The following is a 21,183-nucleotide window of genomic DNA, read 5'->3' as shown; positions in this document are numbered from 1 at the left end:
CTCAAATGAACTACTTGAAGTTCATAGTTTATTTTAAATTGTAAACGTAAAAGTTCATGGTCCAAAACTTTAACATGCAAACACACAGAGCAATTTTGCTTCTTAAAAGACAATGTGGGTGAGATGGTTTGATTATCCACTAAAATAAAAAGAGGAAAAGATGAAGAAACACAGAGCAAATAAACACATACAATAAATTATTCCCCATTCCCAAAAAGATACGCCTCTAAAGTGTTTTTGACTCCAAATTCAAATGTATTGATCAAAGTTTCACAGCAACATATTATGGGAGTGAAACACGATTTATTAAATCTTGAAAGGAAATATCTACTTTTATGAATTCATTTTTACAAATCTTTATAAATCTATAGTGTGTACATTGGCAAATAGAAACAGCTCTGACAAATATAGTTTGACATAGAATTTTTGCATGAAAACAGTTGAGTCCGCTTTATTTAGGATATACTTGAATTTAGGACATGCGTTAGTTTATCTTTGCAGTGAGTTTTTAGCTTTACATAATTAGATATATCTTTTAATTTAATTATTTTTCTTCTGTGTTTCTTCAGGAATTCTGAAGTCTCTCAAAAAGACCACTCACTCTTTACACTAGAGGGCAGCATAACATCAAATATATAGATCAACAGTAACATATACAACACCAAAGCCATTTTTCCACCCCTAAGTTATTGATGTTTGTTAAACTGTAAAATACAAAACTGACTATTTTTTCTCTAGTATCAACTACTTTGTGTCTAAAATCTGAGGGGCATGTTTTTTTTTCTTCTAACTAGTAAGTGTATTCCTTTCACTTGAGTACAACCCAACACAGATTGCTCTAGCCTTCAACATGTCCACCAGTTTGTCTCTGTACTCTCTGCACAGATATATATAGAGGAAAGGGTCCAGACAGGCATTGGTGGTAGAGAGCCACACACAAAATGTGTGGCCTATAATCACCCATGTTTGGGTTTTACCAGCAATATGAAAGACTTCATGCAGTGTGAAGGGAATACGCATAATGTGAAGGGGCATGAAACATACAGAAAACACAAAGAGGATCAAAAAGACTCGTAGCTTGGTCTTCTTTTTTCCTTGGTTGTTGTTGCTGCCAGAGCTCCTGAAGGACTGCAGGACTCTCAGGGTGATGCAGATGTAGCAAAACACTGTCAGTATAGTGACGAGCCAGAAGAGGGTCTCCATGAGCAGAACCACATAGTTATGAAGGATCATACCAGCTGGACTTTTCAGGGACATGCAGAAATCTGTCGTTACATTCACATGACTCTTGTCCGTCAGAATTATGGTTGGGACAACTGTGGTCCCGAATAACACCAACCAAACCAATGTGGATGTAGCAACACTGAAGGCAACGCTTTGTCCCAACACTTTTCCAAACGGGCGAACAATTTTGAAGAAGCGGTCGAGGCTGATGAGACCCATTAGGGAGATACTCGTGTACAGACAGCAGTAGAAAATGACAGAAGAGTAGCGGCAGTCGAACGCCTGCAACCACACTGATGCTCCAGGTAGTTTACTCGCTGCCATAGCTGGGATCATCAGCGTCATGAGCAGATCAGCAGCCACAAGGTTTTTGAGATACACTATGAAGGTAGAGGTGGACGAGAGGTGCAAGGAAACCCATGCGGCAACCCCGTTGAGCAGAAACGCAACAGGGAACACGAGGAAGTAAAGACATGCTACAGCTACGTTAACATTCTGGAAGCTGAAATGAGCACCATCATGGGAGAGGAGGGCAGTGTTGTTGTGCGCCATTGTTGAATCTGGAATAAAAAGAGACAAACAGCTGTCAAACACAAACTCAACAGTATTTGGACATTGCTGATTTTCATAAAAAATCCTCCAAAACACTCCAAACATGGACTTCTGTCGGCCAGATCCATATCCAAATCATGTGCTTACCATTTGTATCAACTATGTTTCAACAAATTTGGTAGTGAAATGAATTGGTTTGATTAATATATTCAAGAGGACATTTGCATGAGTTATGTCTAAAAGCAAACTGTAGTGATGTCAAAAAATAACATGCAATGAACAGTCCATTTACAGAATTGAATGATTGTTGGGCTTGAGGTGAGATTTTACTCAGACCAGCCGCTGCCTTCGACTTGTTTTAGACTACATCTACTCCCCAGCTCACCCTGATTTGCATTGATCATTAGTAAAAGCAACATTTGTTACTATAATTTGGTTTTGAATGCTAGACCAAAGCATTTGAATGCGTCCTGGAACCTGACGCTTCCACTTTTGACACTGAATGGAGGGAGTTATACAATTGTTGGATTTGTTTTCCCCATGCCAAACAAAAGAGGCTTTGTTATCACTTTTACCATAAAAAATAACAGAATAAACCAGACAATTTCAGCCCCTTCTACATAGCAGATTATAGTTACTTAAAACCTCTTTAGTTGCCGGTTTTGTGATTGTGATTTGACTCGACTTTATAGAGAATGAGCTGATACAGTGGTAACTACCTATGATTATACCTGCGGAAGAAAAGCACCTGTTATATTGTTTGTACTAAGTATGAGTCAAATGAAAGCTTTAATGCAATAAAATGTAATCTTAGCTCAGTAAACTTTACTGAGTTTACTTGTGCTCATAGTGGTTTCATTTTGAGACCGGTCACAGATCACATAAGTCATGTAAAGCTTTCTCATGACTCATTCCGTTTTAAATTCGTCGGCCACCTTGTGACATTTCTGCAATCAACTATTAATCTAGCATGAAAAAAAAACAATACAAAATTGTAAAACAAAATAGTATATTAGGTCACTCACCGCCCAATGGTCATGTCCTTAGCTCAACACTTTAACACCTGGCCAGATAACACCTTCGGGAGTAGGCTGACCGAGGCGTTCGGAGGCTATTCAACCAGAAAGATGCAAATCCTGAAGTTTGAGCTGCTGTTGAGGAATAGCATTCAAATAACATATATTGGGCTGAACCCTGTGTTTTCAGGCTACACTGATGTAATCTGTTTTTGAACCTCAATATGATGAACGTCTTTATTATGTTTTTCACAGAATAATGGTGCAGTAGTATCAATTTAGAGACAATGGCACTTGGAATCCTTACCAATTGGTACTTTTGGGTACACATTTACCACTGCAGCCCTTTATGAACTGGACAGCCCCTCCCAAGAAGTGTGGCAATGAAGTATTCCAGTAACGTTTCACACCCAGCTCAATATAAGTTGAAGATAATGTATTTGAAACTCGGCAGGGTGAGCAGGACCTAGGCGCAAACAAAACAAGCAAACAGACACTTAAATATTGATTTAATGGTGAATTTATTGATATGAAAATGATATATTTATACAGCTATTCAAGAAATAGTCCCTACGATTCCACAGTTGGTAGAGCTTGACAAAGGTTCCTGTCAGCCTACTGAACATTTTCATTCATAGTAAACATAGGCCTGCTTTCCTGTTATATATATTATCAGCAGAGGATGTACTTCCTGCGTCAGCTCAGGAAGTTCAAGCTGCCCCATGCTGATCATGTTTTACACCTCCATCATCAAGTCTGTTCTGTGCACCTCCATCACTGTCTGGTTTGGCTCTGCAACCAAACTAGACAAACACAGACTGCAGAAAAAATCATTGGTGTCGACCTGCCCCCCATCTAGGACTTGTACCTGTCCCGGGCCAGGAAACGAGCAGGTAGCATCACCGCTGACCCCTCACACCCTGGACACAAATTCTTCAAACTCCTCCCCTCCGGCAGGCGCTACAGATCACTGTGCACCAAAACAACCCGCCATAAGAACAGTTTCTTCCCCCAGGCTGTCACTCTGATGAACACTAAACCATAACAGTGTCATACCTGTCAGATAAATGCTCTCTGTAAATATACAATGCAACAATTCTCCAAGCAGAATTCCATATTTCTATTTTTTGTACTATTTAACTGCTATTTTTATAATGTAAAAACTACCTCTGCAACTCACCACTGCACTTTATCATATTATTTTAGCCTGTACATATTAGTCAAGCCTATTTTTTGTTTCTTTGTATTTATAGCTAAGGTTATTATTATATTTTTTATTTTATTTTTTATTGTAGGTCTTATTCCTATTCTTATGCCTTGTACAAAGAGAGCACAGTTTACTAAAGTCAAATTCCTTGTGTGTTCAAGCATACTTGGCGAATAAAGCTGATTCTGATTCTGAGATCACATTAAACTTTACTTTTTCATTACATTTTTTGAAGATGTGTGTTATTAGGTTGTCCCAGTCAAAACTTTGCTGTTGACAAATAACACACTGTTGTTATGTGGTTTTGACCATTCACAATTTGGTATTTCACACTGGGGAATAATGACAAAAGTTGGTGATTTTTTTGTTGTTGTATTCATTTCAATACTAGGGGTGATTTCCCTGAGGACTTTGGCATGTGAATGTAGGAGCTGCCATTGAGCTGCAACCTGCAAACTCTACCACTAAGCCACAGCCATATGATACTAGTGCTTTTGACTTGATTATGACTTCCTTTTTTTGTCGTTTCATTATGAATTATTAGGAACTTGCCCAACTCTATTGGCTTTGCAATTGTTTCAGAAGCCAATAAAACAAGTCATGTGGAAAGTCCCCAAAGTCTGTTCTTAAACACAGTGCAGTTACTTTCTCAGCTAGACAAGGAACATTGTTTGCAGCAAAAGTGGACAGAAATAATCACACACGTATACAGTGTTTAATCACATCTACCTGCTTTATGTTTTGAATGAACAAAATAATCATGGGCATGCTACAAAAATAAATTACAATGCATTGAATTGTATTGATTAAGCAGGTAAGCTTTTTAAAAAAATATAAAAATAATAGATTTGTTTTCAAGTTTCAAATTAAGGCTACAGGTTTCTTCTCTCCAAAAAATAGGTCCTAACAGTGTCATACCTGTCGCTGTGAAATAAACGAGGATCAATACTCTCTGTAAATAAACATGTAAATATACAATGTATATTTTTTACCTACATGTACTTTTTTTAATGTAAAACTACCTCTGCACTACTCACCACTGCTCTATTATCATTATTTTTTAGCCGTACATATTAGTCATGCCTATTTGTTGTTCTTTTGTGTTTATAGTTGATGTTATTATTATTATATTTGTATTTTTATTTGTATGCCTTATTCTTATGCCTTCGTACAAAGGAGAGCAAAGTTTACCAAGACCATTTTTATTGTGTGTTCAAGCATATCTGGCCGATAAAGCTGAATCTGATTCTGATCCTGATTCTGAATAAAACAGGAACTGAATGTTATTTACTTGAAAAGAGAACAGAAAGGACAACACAAAATCATGATATTTCAGTTCAGTAAAAGTCAGCATAAAAAACTGTATTAAGAAGTTAAAAAACTAAAATCACAGTGTTTGTCCTGCATGCTTTTAAATGTACAGTAATGCTGTCATTTAGTAATGCTCACAGCTGTATGCACGCCTCTTTCTAGAAAAGACTTCAGTATCAGTCAACATGCTGATTCTGGTTTTCTTAAAGTACTGTTGTTGGTTTCAATGGCCCTACGTTCCCACAGAGTCTCTCATAGGGGTGCTGTCTGTGTCTGTGTCTGACCCTTTCTTCAGCAGCCAGTTACAGGTACCAGGTGGAAGTTTCAGGGTCTTGAACAGTGTGGTTCTGAAGGACTTGCAAAGGAAGAAATAAATGAGAGGGTCCAGCAGAGAGTTTGAGGATGAGAGGAAGAGCGTGCTTTCCTTCAGCTGAAAGAAAAAGAGTTTGAGTTTGCAGTCAAATAGCACCACTCGGGTCTGGCTCATAGTGTACGGCACACGGGCGAAGTGAAAAGGCACAAAGCACACAAAGAACACTGCCAGGACCAGGAACACATTTGCATTCATTTTCCTTTTAGACTGACCTGGCTTGCGAACTGTTCCCCTACTCTGTGCTTTACAAATAGTCCCTCCAGAGCCTTGGGATTTAGTGCGGGAGTACGATTTGTACAGCTCCTTTGTGATTAAAGTGTAGCAAATAACCACGGTCACCAGGTTACCCCAGAAAATAACCTGACAGACATAATTTGCCACCTCGTGCCAGTACAGCCCTGCTTGAGTCTTCAGGTCACTGCACTTGAAATTCGGGGACTTGGGGGTTTTACTCGTCAGGATCACGTTGGGCAGACAGAGAACCAGTTGAAAAGTCCAGAGGGCTCCTGAGAGGAATTTGCGGCGGGCTAGCCGGGCTGAGTTAGTCCCCCTGAAGGGCTTTAGAGTCTTTCTGCAGCGGTCGATGCTGATGAGGCCAAAGAAGAGGATGCTGATGTACATGGTGAGGTAGAAGAGCACTGAGGAAACCCGACACACGAATATACGCAGCCCAGTGGAGGCAATGTTGGAATCTGCCAACACCTGGGGAAACAGAGACTTTACCATTAAACACTTAAATCTAAACAAACTCTAGAAAGCAGTTTGTTAATTTGAGAACATTCGTAGTTCTGAGGAGTCTATTATAATAAGCAGTCAGACAGATGAAATATACTGCTTTACAACATAAACATATATATTTAAGGTTAAAATTGACGCATTTTGATGTTGAAAATATTAGTGATGTAGCCGAATTCAGCAGTTTAAGTATTGATAACCATTGAGTTTGAATGAAAAACAACATTTGGAATCCCAAATAGTGAAAAAAACCAGCCTAAATATGGAATATAATAATTGTATTATTAGAAATAATTTACAAATTTATACAGAAGTAAATTCAACATTTGTGATACCAAATTGTGAATCAAATGTTTTTTTAAGAGATGAAAAACAAAACTTCAATTTTCAGTCAATTTACTAATTTATATGTAAAAACAGAAATTGGGATGCCAAATTGTGAAGAGCAGATTTTAGAGATAAACTAGATTACTTTGATACTGAAAACATTTTAACACTTTATATGGAAGTACATTGAACTTCGGGATGCTAAATTATGTATACACATACAAAAAGATAAAATCGACAGAAAATTGGGATGCTAAATTCTGCATGAATAGTTCTAAGTGTAAAATGGGTAAGTATTGTAATCCACGCGTTATAGGTAGAAAGAAATATGGCTTTTTTGATACCAAATTATGTAAAAAAGACTTTCTTTCTGTCTTGACACTTTGTTCTTTTGAACAATGGTCTTTTTACCAACTGCTTATTAACATTTAAAATCACAATGCCGTATTAAATGCTGCTGATGAGATGTTAGAAACTTAGAAAATCCTGGCTCATTATAAATGACATTTAAAAGTGACCTTTATTAACCTAGAGGAATATATTGGAAGCATTTGCTGCAATATTCCTTCTGCCTTTTGACAAAACATTTACCTCACAATTATAAATGATGTACAACTAATTTTGAAAAAGTAATTCAAAGACTTAAGTTGGAGGATATAAACCCATTAAAGTGCACCTCATAGGACAATGATCAGCTGAAACATACCTTGAAAGGGAACGTTAAGGTCATGATGACATCTGCGACCACAATGTTTTTCAGGTATATAATGAAGTGAGACTTGGATGGGATGCGGAAAAAAACCCACACCGCCACCCCATTAAGAGTCAGCCCGACCAAGAAGAGAAAGGAGTACAGAACTGGAAAAACCACCGTCTTTAAAACGTTGTCACGGGAACAAGTGGTGTTGCTGCGGCTGCTGTGATTGCCAGGAAACAGGGGGATGGTTGTAAAACTCTCCATAACTGATGTCTGAAAATACAAGAAAAAGTTGTTATCATGATGATTTTTATTTAGTTTGTTCATTATGATTAAAATGTAGTAACTGACCTGGTTTCTATTCGGATTTGTGCCAGTGGAGTCCCATCAAGGTCCAAGTGCTGGTCTCTCTTGGGGTTGATCCCTCTCTCGTCTTCGTTGGGTAAAGATGGGCTCTGACTCTACCCATGTGTTCGGCTGCTCAGTTTTCACTGTTGCAAACATTTGTGTGTACACTGGTGATATACACAGGAAGACTTTCTCTTTCTCTTCTCCTTTCTACTTCCTGTCACACGTAAGAAAAGGCTGCAGACGACGCCTGTGGATTTAAACATACATGGAAACAAATTGGATCAGTGTATATTTGGCTGCTGAGTTAACAATTGACAAACATAGGAGAGGACATTTTATACAAAATCAAAAGTCATAGTAAAAGAAAAAAATCAAAACACTACTTTCACTATTTCTATCGTGGCTTAACCTCTAAAATTGTTCAAATGGCGCATATAAATGCACATATATTAGGTAGATATTGTATGTGGAAGAATAACTAGTAACTAGATCCATAATTTTCAGATATCTGCTGTTTCTTTTTAATCAACAGGAAAGCCAGCAACAGGGTCATGCATGCAAGAGTTATTATTTCACAACATGAGTTACTAAACACATATTTCTCTTTATTCGTTTTTTTTATTACAGCTTGTTTTATTGTGTATTAGATTAACTGCAGCATGTCCCAGCCTGCACTGCAAAGAGGAAAAAAATGAGAATGGCATATAGGTAAAGCATACATTATTTTAACACACAGTCCTGCCTAATGGTAGATTTAAATATTTAATATATGTCCCCAGAGAGTGTGATACAATACAATTCAGTTTGCTGCTCAGAAACATGTGGCAGTAAAGCCTCATGTTCCAAAGAGGAAAATATATAAAATATCTTTTGGCGGATGCTTCACTGATATAAAACTTCCCCCCGGCTCACAATTTCATTCAGAGTTTGAACTCACTGCCTTGCAATGTTTTGTTCATGTGTTATCTACCATGGAGTCTGGAAGACACAGTCAATGTTGTGAAATTTGTCATTTCTTTCATTTAAGTGGTTTCACACTCCAACATCCCTCCCTCAATACAGAGCACAAAGAAACTTCCCCAAATCATTGTCTGCTGTAATTCTGAGCAGACAGAGTTCTGTCTGAAGATTTTCAAGAGATGTGTTGAGATAGAGTTTTATGTTGCATCCTCACACTGAAGTCCAGACTTCAGAACACAAAGAGGATTCAGAGTTTCTGTGTATTGGAAGAAGACGGCACACTGCAAAAAACATGTATGAACACTACAAGCATTGAAAACAATCCAATCTTCGACAAGACTGCAGTGTCCTCATAGTCTGCGTTTACAAGCCAATGGGTTAACATCACTGAGTCTGAGTGCTTGAAAGGCAGCAACATAGTCAAGTCAAATCATATAAAGGATTTCCATCATCTTTTGAAATACAATTTCTTTATAATACATCAATGATTTTCTCGCTTAATATAGCTCATATTTTAAAGCTGTAATATTATGTGTTTACTCAGCCAGTCTGTTCTGCACAGCAAACATCACCAGAGGGTCTCCGTGCTGATTGGTAATCACCATACGAATGTTTACCTAAAAGATCAGATTTTTCAACTCTTGCATAGAAGCAACTTAGGGCAAGAAGTGAGCAGTACATGTAATTCACTCGGGAGTGTGATCTTTTTGCATCTGGTGTGAGCACAGCTTACAGCCTGCTCACTATACATGATCCCACTTGTGACATGACAACTTGCATTAAAAAATAATCACATTAAACCAAACATTGGTTTAAAAAAAAATACTTTGTTGGATGAAAAATGATTAAATTCATACTGTTGAAAAGAGTTTGTTGCACTCACATTTAGGGTTATGTCCATGGTAACTCTTTATTCTAGGGATGTTTTGAAGCAACTGAATTGCCAGTCGTTTAAATGGAAAATCTAAATTCCGATAAGCTGACTCGTCTGAAGGCAAGAAAAACCTCAGAATTGATCATATTTTATTTATCAAGGCTAGACACATGATCACAGAGTATGGGGTCAGTGGGTTTCCTGAATGTTAACAGAGCTCCAGCACCAGCCTTTGGTACTCCTTGCATGTTAACGTCCACATGCCTGTATTTGTTCTGCATTGCTCTGAGTTAACCAGACAACCTTTGTACAACTATATATCCATTTTCTAATTCAAAATACGTCAAACCTTGCAGCGCTACAAGATGCCTTTAGACATTATTGATTGAACAACAATAGTAGTCGTCATCAACTGGTGCTACAGCTCTGGCTAGTGGCGAGTATCTGTACTCCAGCTATGACACAACATATGCCCCCATTTCAGGACTACATTTTATTTTCAATTTACATAAACAATCTCTGTAACAACTTGTCAAATGCAATGTATCATTTTTATGCAGACGACACCATTATTTATTGCTGTTCAACCTCATTTACTCTGAGTCTTTACAGGCTGCTTTTAATGTTATCTAGTCTCGTCTGAATGATCTAAAACCAAGTTCATGGTTTTCTCTCACTCAAAGGTGCTACCACAGACCTCTACAAATAGTGTTACATCCAAAGGAAATCCTATAGAGCGGGTTTTAAATTACAAGTACTTGGGTTTTATTCTAGATCAGGAGATTTCATTTAAAGCCCATATTAATAATTTCCGTACTTAACTTCGTGTGAAGCTTGGGTTCTTTTTTAGAAACAGAACGTGCTTCTCTCTCAGGGTCAGAAAGAAACTAGTGACTAGTGACCTTCTTACCCATTCTCGACTACGGGGACGTGCTTTATCTGAGTGCGTCATCCAAATGTCTCCAGTCTTTGGACACCGTTTTCCATTCGGCACTGAGATTTGTCACTAGCTGTAGTCGTCTCACCCACCATTGTGATTTGTATGTGAAATCAAATTTGCCCTCTCTGAGTGCACATAGATATAAACACTGGCTGACCCTAATCTATAAGGCTCTTTTAGGCTTGATTCCTCACTATTTTTGCGCTTTAGTGCAGAGAAAAATCAGTTCCTATACCCTGCGTTCCAACACTACTCTTGTTTTATCTGTTCCTCGGGTAAGGACTGAATAGGGAAAAAGAGCTTTCAGCTTTGCTGCCCTCATGGCATGGAATGCTCTACAGACTACATTGAAACTCTCTGAACTTATGACTCTTGGAGCTTTCTGTTCTATCCTGAGGGACAGACAGCGTGAGAGCACTGAACAGTGCCTGTGTTTTAAACCTTAAATTATTGTTTGTTGTTTTGTTACAGCTTCCACACCTCTTATTCATACTGTAAAACACTATGTATTTATAAATTGTATGTTTTAATTTGTGCTGTCATTTTCGTGTGACTGTTTTGTGACATGTGCTGCTGACCTCTTGGCCAGGTCACCCTCGTGAAAGAGATCCTGATCTCAATGGGTTTTACCTGGTTAAATAAAGGTTAAAATTGCTAAATGGTAAATGGCAAATGGACTTTTACTTATACAGGGCTTTTCTAGTCTGTCACACCTAAAGTCTGTCTGCTAAAATATTGCTAATTTGTTTAACGTCTAGAAATTCTAGTGTTGACTAGCGAGGCTGGCGACATACCAAGTTAACTCTTTAGCCTTCTTAAATAAGCTAACTTTGAACTGGACAGCCCCACTGATGGTGAAATAGAACAATGTACATGAATCAGCACCACACCTGATTGAGTTTTTGTGCCCTCTCATTATCAGAGTCTTTGACATTCTCTTTTGTATTTATCAGACCTTGAACACCACCATATCACACCATGTTAAGCTAGTCTTTCAATTTGTGCACCATCTTGTAGTCTCCAATCTCTGGATCATTCACGTCCCCTGCCTTTTGTCCTGTTTTCGTCTCTTTTCTTGATCTTCCTTCTTTAACCAAACCAACATCAAATCTTCTAGACTTCTTTCTACACATTGATACAATTCCAGACAGTCCTCGAGACAGCTAGCATAGCATTACACCATACTCTTCTACTGTGTTCTCTTCACACAGATATATGACCCTGGTTTTATAGTTTACAATTTGAAGTTTTCACAACAACCTCTTTCTTCTAGGTCTAATTTTCTGCACATGTTAGTATTTACTTCTCTAATCTCACATTCCAGATGGCCCTTTGCCCCTTATTCTCTTGTGTGCCAGCAGTTAGCATGGCAATGCTGCAACTTCCTGTGTCTGAGACAGGATTGGCAAAGTCAGCAACATTCACTTCCTAAGAAGAAGCTTATCTAAACTTGTGTTGCTCTTGTGGTTGTAGTCAAAGGTGCAACGCCGCCTAAATGTGTATTCACGTACTGTTGGTCAGGTCATAATCCCAACCCTTCATATTTACACGCTGTGATCCTGTTCTTCATTGCTATGATCCCTGCACATCTGGCTCTGATCATGACTGCATCGTGCGTACATTCTCTTTGAGCACTTCACTTCACTTCACTTCACGTGCTGCTTTTCAGTTTAACACCAGTCAATCTGTGTGTCTGGTTAGCTCTTTATTTTTTTCGTCTTTGTACTCTTGTTCAGTGTCTAGCGTTTCGCCACAGGTTTGATAGAAGTTGGTCAGATGATCGATCTGCTTTTCCAATTATGTATCCTTTGTTTCTTTTGGCAATTGAGCTTGGAATCACAGAGATTTTCAGGACAAGGATCACTCTATAAACCTACCTCTTGTTTTGTTATTAAAGATTTACATGAAATTTAACACAGGCCTGATCAGATGTCAGTGTGTGAGTGCACAGTTGCAGACAGAGCCAGGGCTGCACTCTGTTCTAGCACACAGTAATCCTTGTCAGTTCCCTCTCAGACAGACAGGAAGAGAGGAATGGGCAGAGGAAATAAGAAGAGAGTAACATAAGACTTTCATTTAAACCCCTCTGAGTCTCTTCAACACCCCGCTCCTCCCCACCTAAACACACACATGCTTTCCCCTCAATCCTTTTCTCACCTCCAGCATCACCCTATGACCTTTAAGTCACCAGTCATCATCACTTTCACCTCCTGCCAAATCCCACACCTCATGACTGCATGAACACAGCTACTGTCTTGCGCATTTTTTTTTTCTCCCTAAATAGAGTGGGAGGGTGGTGGCAGAAAAATTTAATTTCCTCTTGGGGTGAATGATTTTGCTTTCAGCAGCACTGGCTTCTGCAAAATTGGTGGTCTTTTCGTAGCTTTTGGAGAGTCCAGGAGGTACACGGGAAAAGTCAATGGAAATAAACCCTGGTGTTTCAAGGCAAATATTGAGCTGAATCAGAGCAGTAACAGCTGTGGTCTGAAGGGCCCACATGATGTGACGGCAGGATGAGCCTGAACTGTGACCCCTGACTTTTACAAACACTACACTGTTGATCCCACTGTCATCATGACAGGTAGAAATACGTTCTAAAGGACACAAAGAGAGTTAAAAAAGCATTCTAGGTGGTCCCAGCTTGTGGTTTGTTTGTGACTGTCTCTGTCTTTATGTATCAATGTTGGTGTGTATACATTTCCTATGGCTTGCTTTTGAATTGGCTTCTACTCGCCTAGTTGAAATGTGTTGGCCACACTTTGTTTTGACAGTGTAAGGTTCCTTTAGCTACTGCTTCTGCTGTTGAGTGTATGTTCCAGTGGGTCTGCCTCCCATATGGTTACCAGCACTGACAAATCTACAGTGCATGTGGAGATAAAAGGATGAGGATACATCAAAACAATACTGCATGCTACACTTGTTTTCTTTTATGGAGGATGAAACCACATTTACTGTCATGCACCATTAAAGCGTAAAGTATCATTGTATGCCAACGATAAACATGTTTATCATGGAAATCCTCTATTTGACTTTCTACAGCTGCTATTTCATTTCTCCAGGAGCTTTTTGAGGGCTCTACAACTGCTGACCTAAGTACATTCCTTCTTTTCTCATGAGCCTCATGTTGTCGGTGTGGGTGTGTTGACCGTCTGCATTTAAGTGCACAGACGCACACATGTTAATATTTGGATCCAACTGGCTGTTTGACTTGAGTTTGTACCAGTAAATTATGTTGCTGATTCCATCTTCAGCTCCAGTTTCTTTCTCTCACAGGTGTTTACCTAGCAACTGATTTTGTTTGGGTATTGCTACTCAGCCTGGCTCATCTCTTAAGTCTGGGATATGCATCATATGAATGACCTACTAAACACTACCTGGCTTACACAACTGGTATTTGCAAGAGTTCATCTGTTTAGACCAAAACAAGTGAAGTTATAGTATTAATGGTAGTTTTGTGTTATCCAATCATACAATACCTTACTTCCTGAATATAAGACAACCCTGATTCTATGTGGACCCCTCTTTTTCTGACTATTTTTAGACACTGTATCAGTGAGCAACGGCAGGTACACAAAGGGTACACTTGATTTGCAGACAAGTGGTGCTGTCCACTGTTGTAACAAACATTGTCATTTAATTACATAACTCTAAAAATGAAGGTTAACTGTCATCCATGTCTACCGTTTGACACTTTAGCCACAACTTTTCATATTAACTCACCACATTAAGCCAGTGCACCACGTGTCACTTTCTTTTTGTTTCTTGCAGCTTGCCTCAAATAGAAACACTTGGAGTAAAAAAGCCTTTAAGATTAAATAAACATGACATTTAAAGCATGGTTAATAGTAAAACTGGTTATCAATGCAGTCCTTGCAGCCAGTAGCTGCTTTAGCTTAAAAGCCAATAACAGTTAGCAACTAGCTGGGGATCATAGTGTAGAATACAACAGCTCATTTTCCTGAGGATTTGGTGGAAACTCAACTTAAAATAATAGAGACTACTTAACTTACATTGGTTGTTGGACAGAAACAAGAATCCAAATGAAGGCTAATGCTACATAAGTTGCTCTCTTTCTGCTGGATGTAATAATAGTCAACCGTTTTCAAAAACATATCCACATTTGGTAACATCTTGGCCACAAGGTAGCTGCTTTGATTCCAGATAAAAAAAAGTATTGATCCAACTTTTGCACCCATTAGAATCAATCCTAGTAACTCCTTTAACAGACATAACGCACCATCACACCGTGGTAAGGCAGTTTGACATCAGCTTTAAATAATGAGAAAAACAATAAGAAAACAAAGTTAGGACACTCTCTACGTGCTTCTGGCGCCTGTCAGCAGCAGCATTCTTTTTTTGAATTCTCATTCAGGCTATCAAGGTGTTTCTGAATATCCCTAAACCTGTGAAAGCAGGACGTGGAGCTGTGGCTTGGGAAGGGAAGAAATGAGGGACAACAGCCCTCTTTGAGAGACTGGCCAGCCTGGGATACCATGCATATTTGACAGGGTGTCTATGTCCTCAGCAGAGACCTGTGTGCACACAGAGGGTAGCAGCTAGGCCAAAAGGACAGGCCTGAGAGTGTCAACTTCACCTGTTAACCACAATGGTGTGGAATTCATGTGCAAAAAGGTCAATGTCATGGACAAAGAGCTAAAGGCACTACTGTAAATATAAATGGCCTAAAGCTTAAACGCACTGAAACACAAATTAAATTCTAAAAGGCTTTTAAATATGTCAGGGCCTCGTGAAACAAAATTAATAAGCTTATGTTTAACTTGAAACAAAGTTATGCCAAGAGTTTGCTTGACTGCTTTGGACACTAGATTTAGAGGAAATATGTTATAAAACAATAAGACTGAACATAACTATTGGGAAATTCCACAGCAACTTTTACAACTCAAGTAGCAAACATGATGACTTCAGTAGCAACCGATGAAGTCAGAGCTATAATGAGGGTTTATTTTTCCTGTGATGTCATCGCAGTATCTGAGGTTGCTAGGTACTATGAAGACATTTACGCAGAGCAGACCAGCAACAGCAGGTGGTCTAAATTATGTCATGTCAGATGATTTCACTGCACCAACTGGTGTTAAACTTTACCTCTGAGTTTATTTACAAAGTTAACAAGATGACATAATTTATATGCGCCTGTTAGAGTTTCCCCACTTTCCTTTCTATTTTTTCAAAGATGTATCCCAACATATGGATAAATAATGTAAGTTAATTGGTATTACAGATTGGGTAAAGTGCTTTGAGAAGAGGTGTTGATGCCATCTTTAGTTTGTCAGTCAGGACAACACAGTTAGGCCCTAATTTGGCTTCATCAATCAATCATCTGAAAGTGAAAATAAGGTTGACCCACAAAATGTGCACATTTTATGATCTTGAGTTTTTTCTAGATTTAAAGATTTGTCTTTAAATCTTTTTACCAGGGTTGTGTCCAGACTTTTTGACCCAACAGGTCACAATTTAAAGTAATTCAAAAATTGTAAACAAACTCTTGCGCACTGCCGAACTGTCAAAAATACATTAACTGGCTATGTGTCAGTACCAAAATGTTTCAAATAAATGTATTTTTGAAAAATTTCTTAGCCCCTATTTGATAGATTTATTCCTCCCCTACACACCTGACTTGTAAAATAAATCTGCAAACTATTTTTCCACAACAACAAAAGAAATTGTGGCACACTTGAATTGAGCAGAATCTACTAGCAAGCAGCCTGTTGCAACACAGTCCAAATAGTTGGTTGTAACATTAATCCTTCCTCTGTCAAGGAAAATAGCCAGTTATAATTTTGAATGGCACTCGTGGTGGCCAATCAGAATTCAAGAGAGACCTGTGCCACACTTGGTTGTCCCTTTGGACACGCCCCTGCTTGGCAATAGTTTTCCTAAAAAAAAAATAATAATAAATGTGATACAAAAAGTTCTGTTTGTGGCACAACAGCTATTGAGAGTCACACTCCTTGGCTACATCTTTTCAATCATTGAAAATTAATTTCTGAAGGAATGTCTGACTTGGTGTATCTTATGTAAACTAGAAAAGGTTTTACCACAGAGCTGTCCAAAGGTAAGACTTCAGCTCCTGTCTCGTTTTTTTATTTATAGGTGTTTAGTGTTCCCTCAGCTGTGTAACAGCTCCTCCAGATTGCCTCTAAATTACACATTGGCCTTACAGCAAAGTGGTAAATTAGACTTTTTTCATGTTTCCACAGACTCAGAGGAAATCCTGATGGTCCATGTGTCTGAGTAAAGGAATGTTATTTGCACGCAAATGTCTCTCATGCACAACAGCCTTCAACTTATTATTTTTTTTTTTTTAACTTCTGTGGTGGAAACAATGATAGTTAAGAATATGGGGTACTGCATAAAAGCCATGGGGAGTAGCTTGCCTACTTCAAGGTGGGAGTTCCCATGTCAACAGTGCCAGATCTCTTGATGAATTCTTGTCCCTGAATATATACGACATTGAGTTCCCACTGGCACCAACCCCACTCACCTGTATTGATTCAGCACTGAACTTGAAAAGTTTCCTGGAAAAGCTTAACCCGTCAAGCAGAAACATCAACCCCTCCTTTAAAGTAGCTGTGCCACATTGTTGATGTTGCCTAATTGGGTGAGCTGGCTTGTTTAAAAGCTTCCCCTTGCCTTTGGGACTCGATCATGTAGAGGTGCTTTGATGTTTTTCATTTGGTGTTTGTGTGACTTGGTTGAATAAGCAGTTGGCTCCAACATTCCACCTGGTTATTCTCTGGGGACATAAAGACCACATCTGCACCCAATCAGATTGGAGAACCCCCGCTGTTGTACTTCCACTGCCCTTAGAACAGGACCAAGGGATGTGCTCCCGTTAAAACTGTATTCCATGCTTTATAATATACATAAAAATCCTTGTGCCATGTTCACCCTCTGTCGTTATATATATAATGGGCCTCCCTTGGCTTATAAAAAGTTGAGGTATCCCCTTTCTAAAAGCTCAGGCAAATTGGTGGCTAAAGTAAATTGATTTATGTTTGCCCTGTTGCTCTTGTATCTGGCTCTGCTCCGGTTCTAAGTTTAGAGGGCTTAATGGGTCTTAGGGAGGAGAAAGACTTTGAGAATTCAGGCTTTGACTGGATCTCAATACAGAGCCAACAACTGATGTCTGCTATTCCTTTTCCATGCAATAGCTAAAATATCATCTTCCGGTAATATTAAAAGCTCATCATAAATACTTTCATGAGAAGCTATGCTCAGAGAAACTTAGAGCTGCCGATACAGTGTGACAGATCCGACATGGCAGTGAAGTGCAAAGATGAATCTGTCTTACTTGTGGCTGGAAGGTGGATGTGTGGATTCTACAATACCAATGTGAAATTCCAACATCACTCAAGAGAGAGACGCCCATCTACTGTACATGAAGGTGTGTTCCTAATGGAAAGCCCACTATAAAATTTGGGAAGACTTTCCAGACTCTATGCTTGGATTACTGCAAAAAAGGGCAATAATTCACTTCTGTCTGCTTGTTGCCAATGCTGCAACATCAAAGACATAAGACAGACTCTGTAGGCTAACAGAAAAGCACTGTGTCAAACTTGTGTTGGTCAGCTACCAACACTCTGCTCTCCGCAGAGATCTCAGTTTCCATGTTCAGACTCTGAGCATTCTAGTTAAATGATGGAACTCATACCAAAAACCAAAAATATGTCTCACACTTCCCTGGTTTCCCGCATCCCTTATATCTCTAGAATTTATCCTCACTTGCCTCCCTTTCTCACTAAGCTCCTAGTTTTCCTCTCCGACTCGAAATTAACTATTTGCAAATAGGTATTTCAGGCATTGCCAACACTGAATGACAACATCAGTTGTAGGCTAGATTTGTTTCCATAATTGGGTGTGAGTTCACGAATAAGTAATAAAATTGACTTAATCAAAAAATAAATAAATAGTATTGGCAAATGTGTGATTGAAAGGCCTTTTTACTTCTTCAGAAAAAGATTTGTTTAATTCTATTTTACTACTTCTCTCCCCTGGTCATTTCCTAAAGTTGGCTCACAGATATGACTCCAAACATTTTCTAAAAATACCCCTTTTTTCCTTTCTTTCATTTGTAAATCAGACTTCAGTAAGAAATACTCCTGAGGGACTTGTACCAATGTGTTTGCCATGTTATACTCAGCCATATCCGTGTGTATGCTAGCTGGCTAGCTTCCAAGCTGTACTTAGAGCCATGCACAGCAAAGTTTTGTTGTTGTCGTTACTTTGTTTCTTTTACTACCCTTTAATGATAAATACCCTGAAATCAACAGACAATTTCAGCAGCAGCAGGATTGTTGGTCAAATGTGAATTATTTACCGCTAGTTCAACTGCTAGCTAAGCTGTTCTTAGCAAAGGAATGGTGGACTTAGTAGCCTAATTTATGGCTACTAACATACATTTCATACGAACTGAGGTTAGCTGCAGCTTTCTCTCTCGCTAATATCACTTTTGGTTTGTGGCAAGCTAATGTTTTGGTTGGGTCAGTTACAAGCTAACTTTATGTGTTTGAGTGTGTTTGAAGTCTACTTTGTCACTCAGATGAGACAGCTAGGTTAGAGGTAGGACAGATACAACAGATGGAAACAACATATATAATAACTTTGTATTGTGGGAGGAACAAGTAGTAGAGAATGAGTCAGTAAGAGGAGTTGAGAGAAGAAGGGGTAATCCTTGAAGAGCTGGGGAAAAGAAGAAGAGTTATTGGTGCTAAGGGTAGCAGAATTTATGTTCTTCCATTAGCCTAATGTACTTTTCAGAGTGCGTATGACCTCATTTACATGGTATTATAGAGGATCTTGGATTTGCACTACAACTGCTAAATTTATGACAGAATAAATTGGCTTAGGAATTAAAAGGCTTTGTCAGAAAGCAAACTAGCAATGTTGGTGATGAGATTGGGCCCTCAGTGTAAGATAAGAAAAAATAGATACAACTGAGTGTTTAGGTTGCTTAGAAGAAATGTTTTGAATAAAACCACTTACTCCTGGAGTGACTGAACAGACCTGGCCTCCATTTGGTTCTTGAGTGAAGATGGACTGCCTGATGGATGGGAATTTGCATAATACAGAGGTAGGACTTGCTGGTTGAACAAGGCATCCATTGTTAACTGTCCCTGACATTTGGACTAAATCATAGAGTGTGTGTCAAGGGACCTGCTGTCTTTTGGGTTTGATTTATTTGGGTAGCTGCTGGACATTTGAACCCAGATAAAAAAATGGAAATAGTTATGAAAAACCAATGGGCTGCTTCAAGAAAATATTACTTTTGTGTACTCTGAGTCCCTTGGAGGATCTGAACTGTGGGGTAATAAGGATACCATCACCAGTAAGAAGGGGTCTGATTATGGGCAGATTAGGCCCTACTTATGTTTTTCCAAAAACTTTGAGGTGGCCAACAAGTGGTTAAACCCTCCAACCTCAACTTTTGTAAAAACAAGTTTGTTTATTCATCTTATGAAATGGTGGTGGTGGTAATGCAACTATTCATGTTGACATGTCTCACTAGAACGTGGGTTCAAGGGTGCAGTTTAATTGACCCAGTGAAGGTGTAAAGCATACAGACACAAAGAAACACACACTGCTCCTTTCAGAGGAGTCTCATAAAACCATATTTCTTAAATGGTACATGAGAGACCCCAAACTCTTTTCCTTTAAACCCTCATGAGAAAAGGAGCAAATGGGAAAATCACATGTTTAAAATTATCATAAATATCCGTCCTCCAAAATTGAACCGCAAAACCCAAACTGAACAAATAAACTTCACGCCATTCACAGAGGGCAAATGGTGTGAATGATGAACAAACAGAAGAACAATATATAAGGTATATTTGGCTTTTAAAGCCATCACTTAACTTGTATAATTTGTGTGAGATTGTCCCCTAGCTCACATATGCAAGCAGTTTTCTCTGTAATCAACAAGCCAGTAGCCTGCATTCCAACATAGCCAATTCCCTCTTTCCCAATATGTTCCTGGTTTATATCACACTGCTGTCGACTGGCTCTAAACTTTTCATTTCTTCTGCCATCTCAAAGATTGAATTATTAAAACTTACCCCCATGAGGACAAACAACGAACCTCTTTTTAAGTGTCCATTACATGCAGCTGTTATGTATTAGGAGTCAGTGTAAATTAAACATACCCCTTCTGACGGCTGCATTTAAAGCTGTCATTGGTGCAGTATGAAATACACTGGTTTAGCTTCATCAGCTATTTCTTTCTCCCTTTCTGAAGTTTAGTTAAAAACACACCTTGGTTCAAGTCACAGTGTAATTTATGAGGACAGTCAAGGATGTTTAATGCCTTGTTTTAAATGCTCTAAATTGTAGGCGGTTTACAATTAGTGCAATTTACTGACAGATTGTTTCCAGTTGTTTCCCTTAAAGTGAAAGGCATGGGTCATTAATCTCAACATATAACCTTAAAAATGTCCATTTATGTAGCAAGAAACAAGTTAAAGGAAAAGTTGATTGCAAAGAAGTGTACTTAGAGACTAAACACCACTATTTAATGGTGGACTTCTAACATCCTTCAATGACATTAATTCACCATTATTCAATTTACTTTTTATGTTGCATGTAATATTTTTCCTATCCTT

The 21,183-nt window shown here is 38.6% G+C and overlaps 2 protein-coding genes across 2 annotated transcripts; both read right to left on the bottom strand.

Annotated features, from left to right (window-relative positions):
• Positions 1 to 845: 845 nt before the first annotated feature.
• On the bottom strand, positions 846 to 1,776 carry LOC117825684 (P2Y purinoceptor 13-like). Its single transcript, XM_034701602.1, has 2 exons — positions 978 to 1,776; positions 846 to 877 (listed from the first exon to the last, which is right to left on the bottom strand). Exons 1-2 carry the CDS (start codon positions 1,774 to 1,776, stop codon positions 846 to 848), a joined length of 831 nt encoding a protein of 276 aa, XP_034557493.1.
• Positions 1,777 to 4,692: 2,916 nt separating this feature from the next.
• p2ry12 (purinergic receptor P2Y12) lies at positions 4,693 to 20,660 on the bottom strand. Its single transcript, XM_034700422.1, has 4 exons — positions 20,641 to 20,660; positions 7,794 to 8,040; positions 7,452 to 7,715; positions 4,693 to 6,385 (listed from the first exon to the last, which is right to left on the bottom strand). The coding sequence occupies exons 3-4, from the start codon at positions 7,704 to 7,706 to the stop codon at positions 5,543 to 5,545; spliced, it is 1,098 nt and encodes a 365-aa protein (XP_034556313.1). The 5' UTR covers positions 7,707 to 7,715; positions 7,794 to 8,040; positions 20,641 to 20,660; the 3' UTR covers positions 4,693 to 5,542.
• Positions 20,661 to 21,183: the final 523 nt, after the last annotated feature.

This window comes from Notolabrus celidotus, chromosome 14 (genome assembly GCF_009762535.1).
Source record: "Notolabrus celidotus isolate fNotCel1 chromosome 14, fNotCel1.pri, whole genome shotgun sequence".
Taxonomy (NCBI): Eukaryota; Metazoa; Chordata; class Actinopteri; order Labriformes; family Labridae; genus Notolabrus; species Notolabrus celidotus.
Note: the sequence above shows the minus strand (reverse complement) of the source record. Positions and strands in the feature narration are given on the sequence as shown.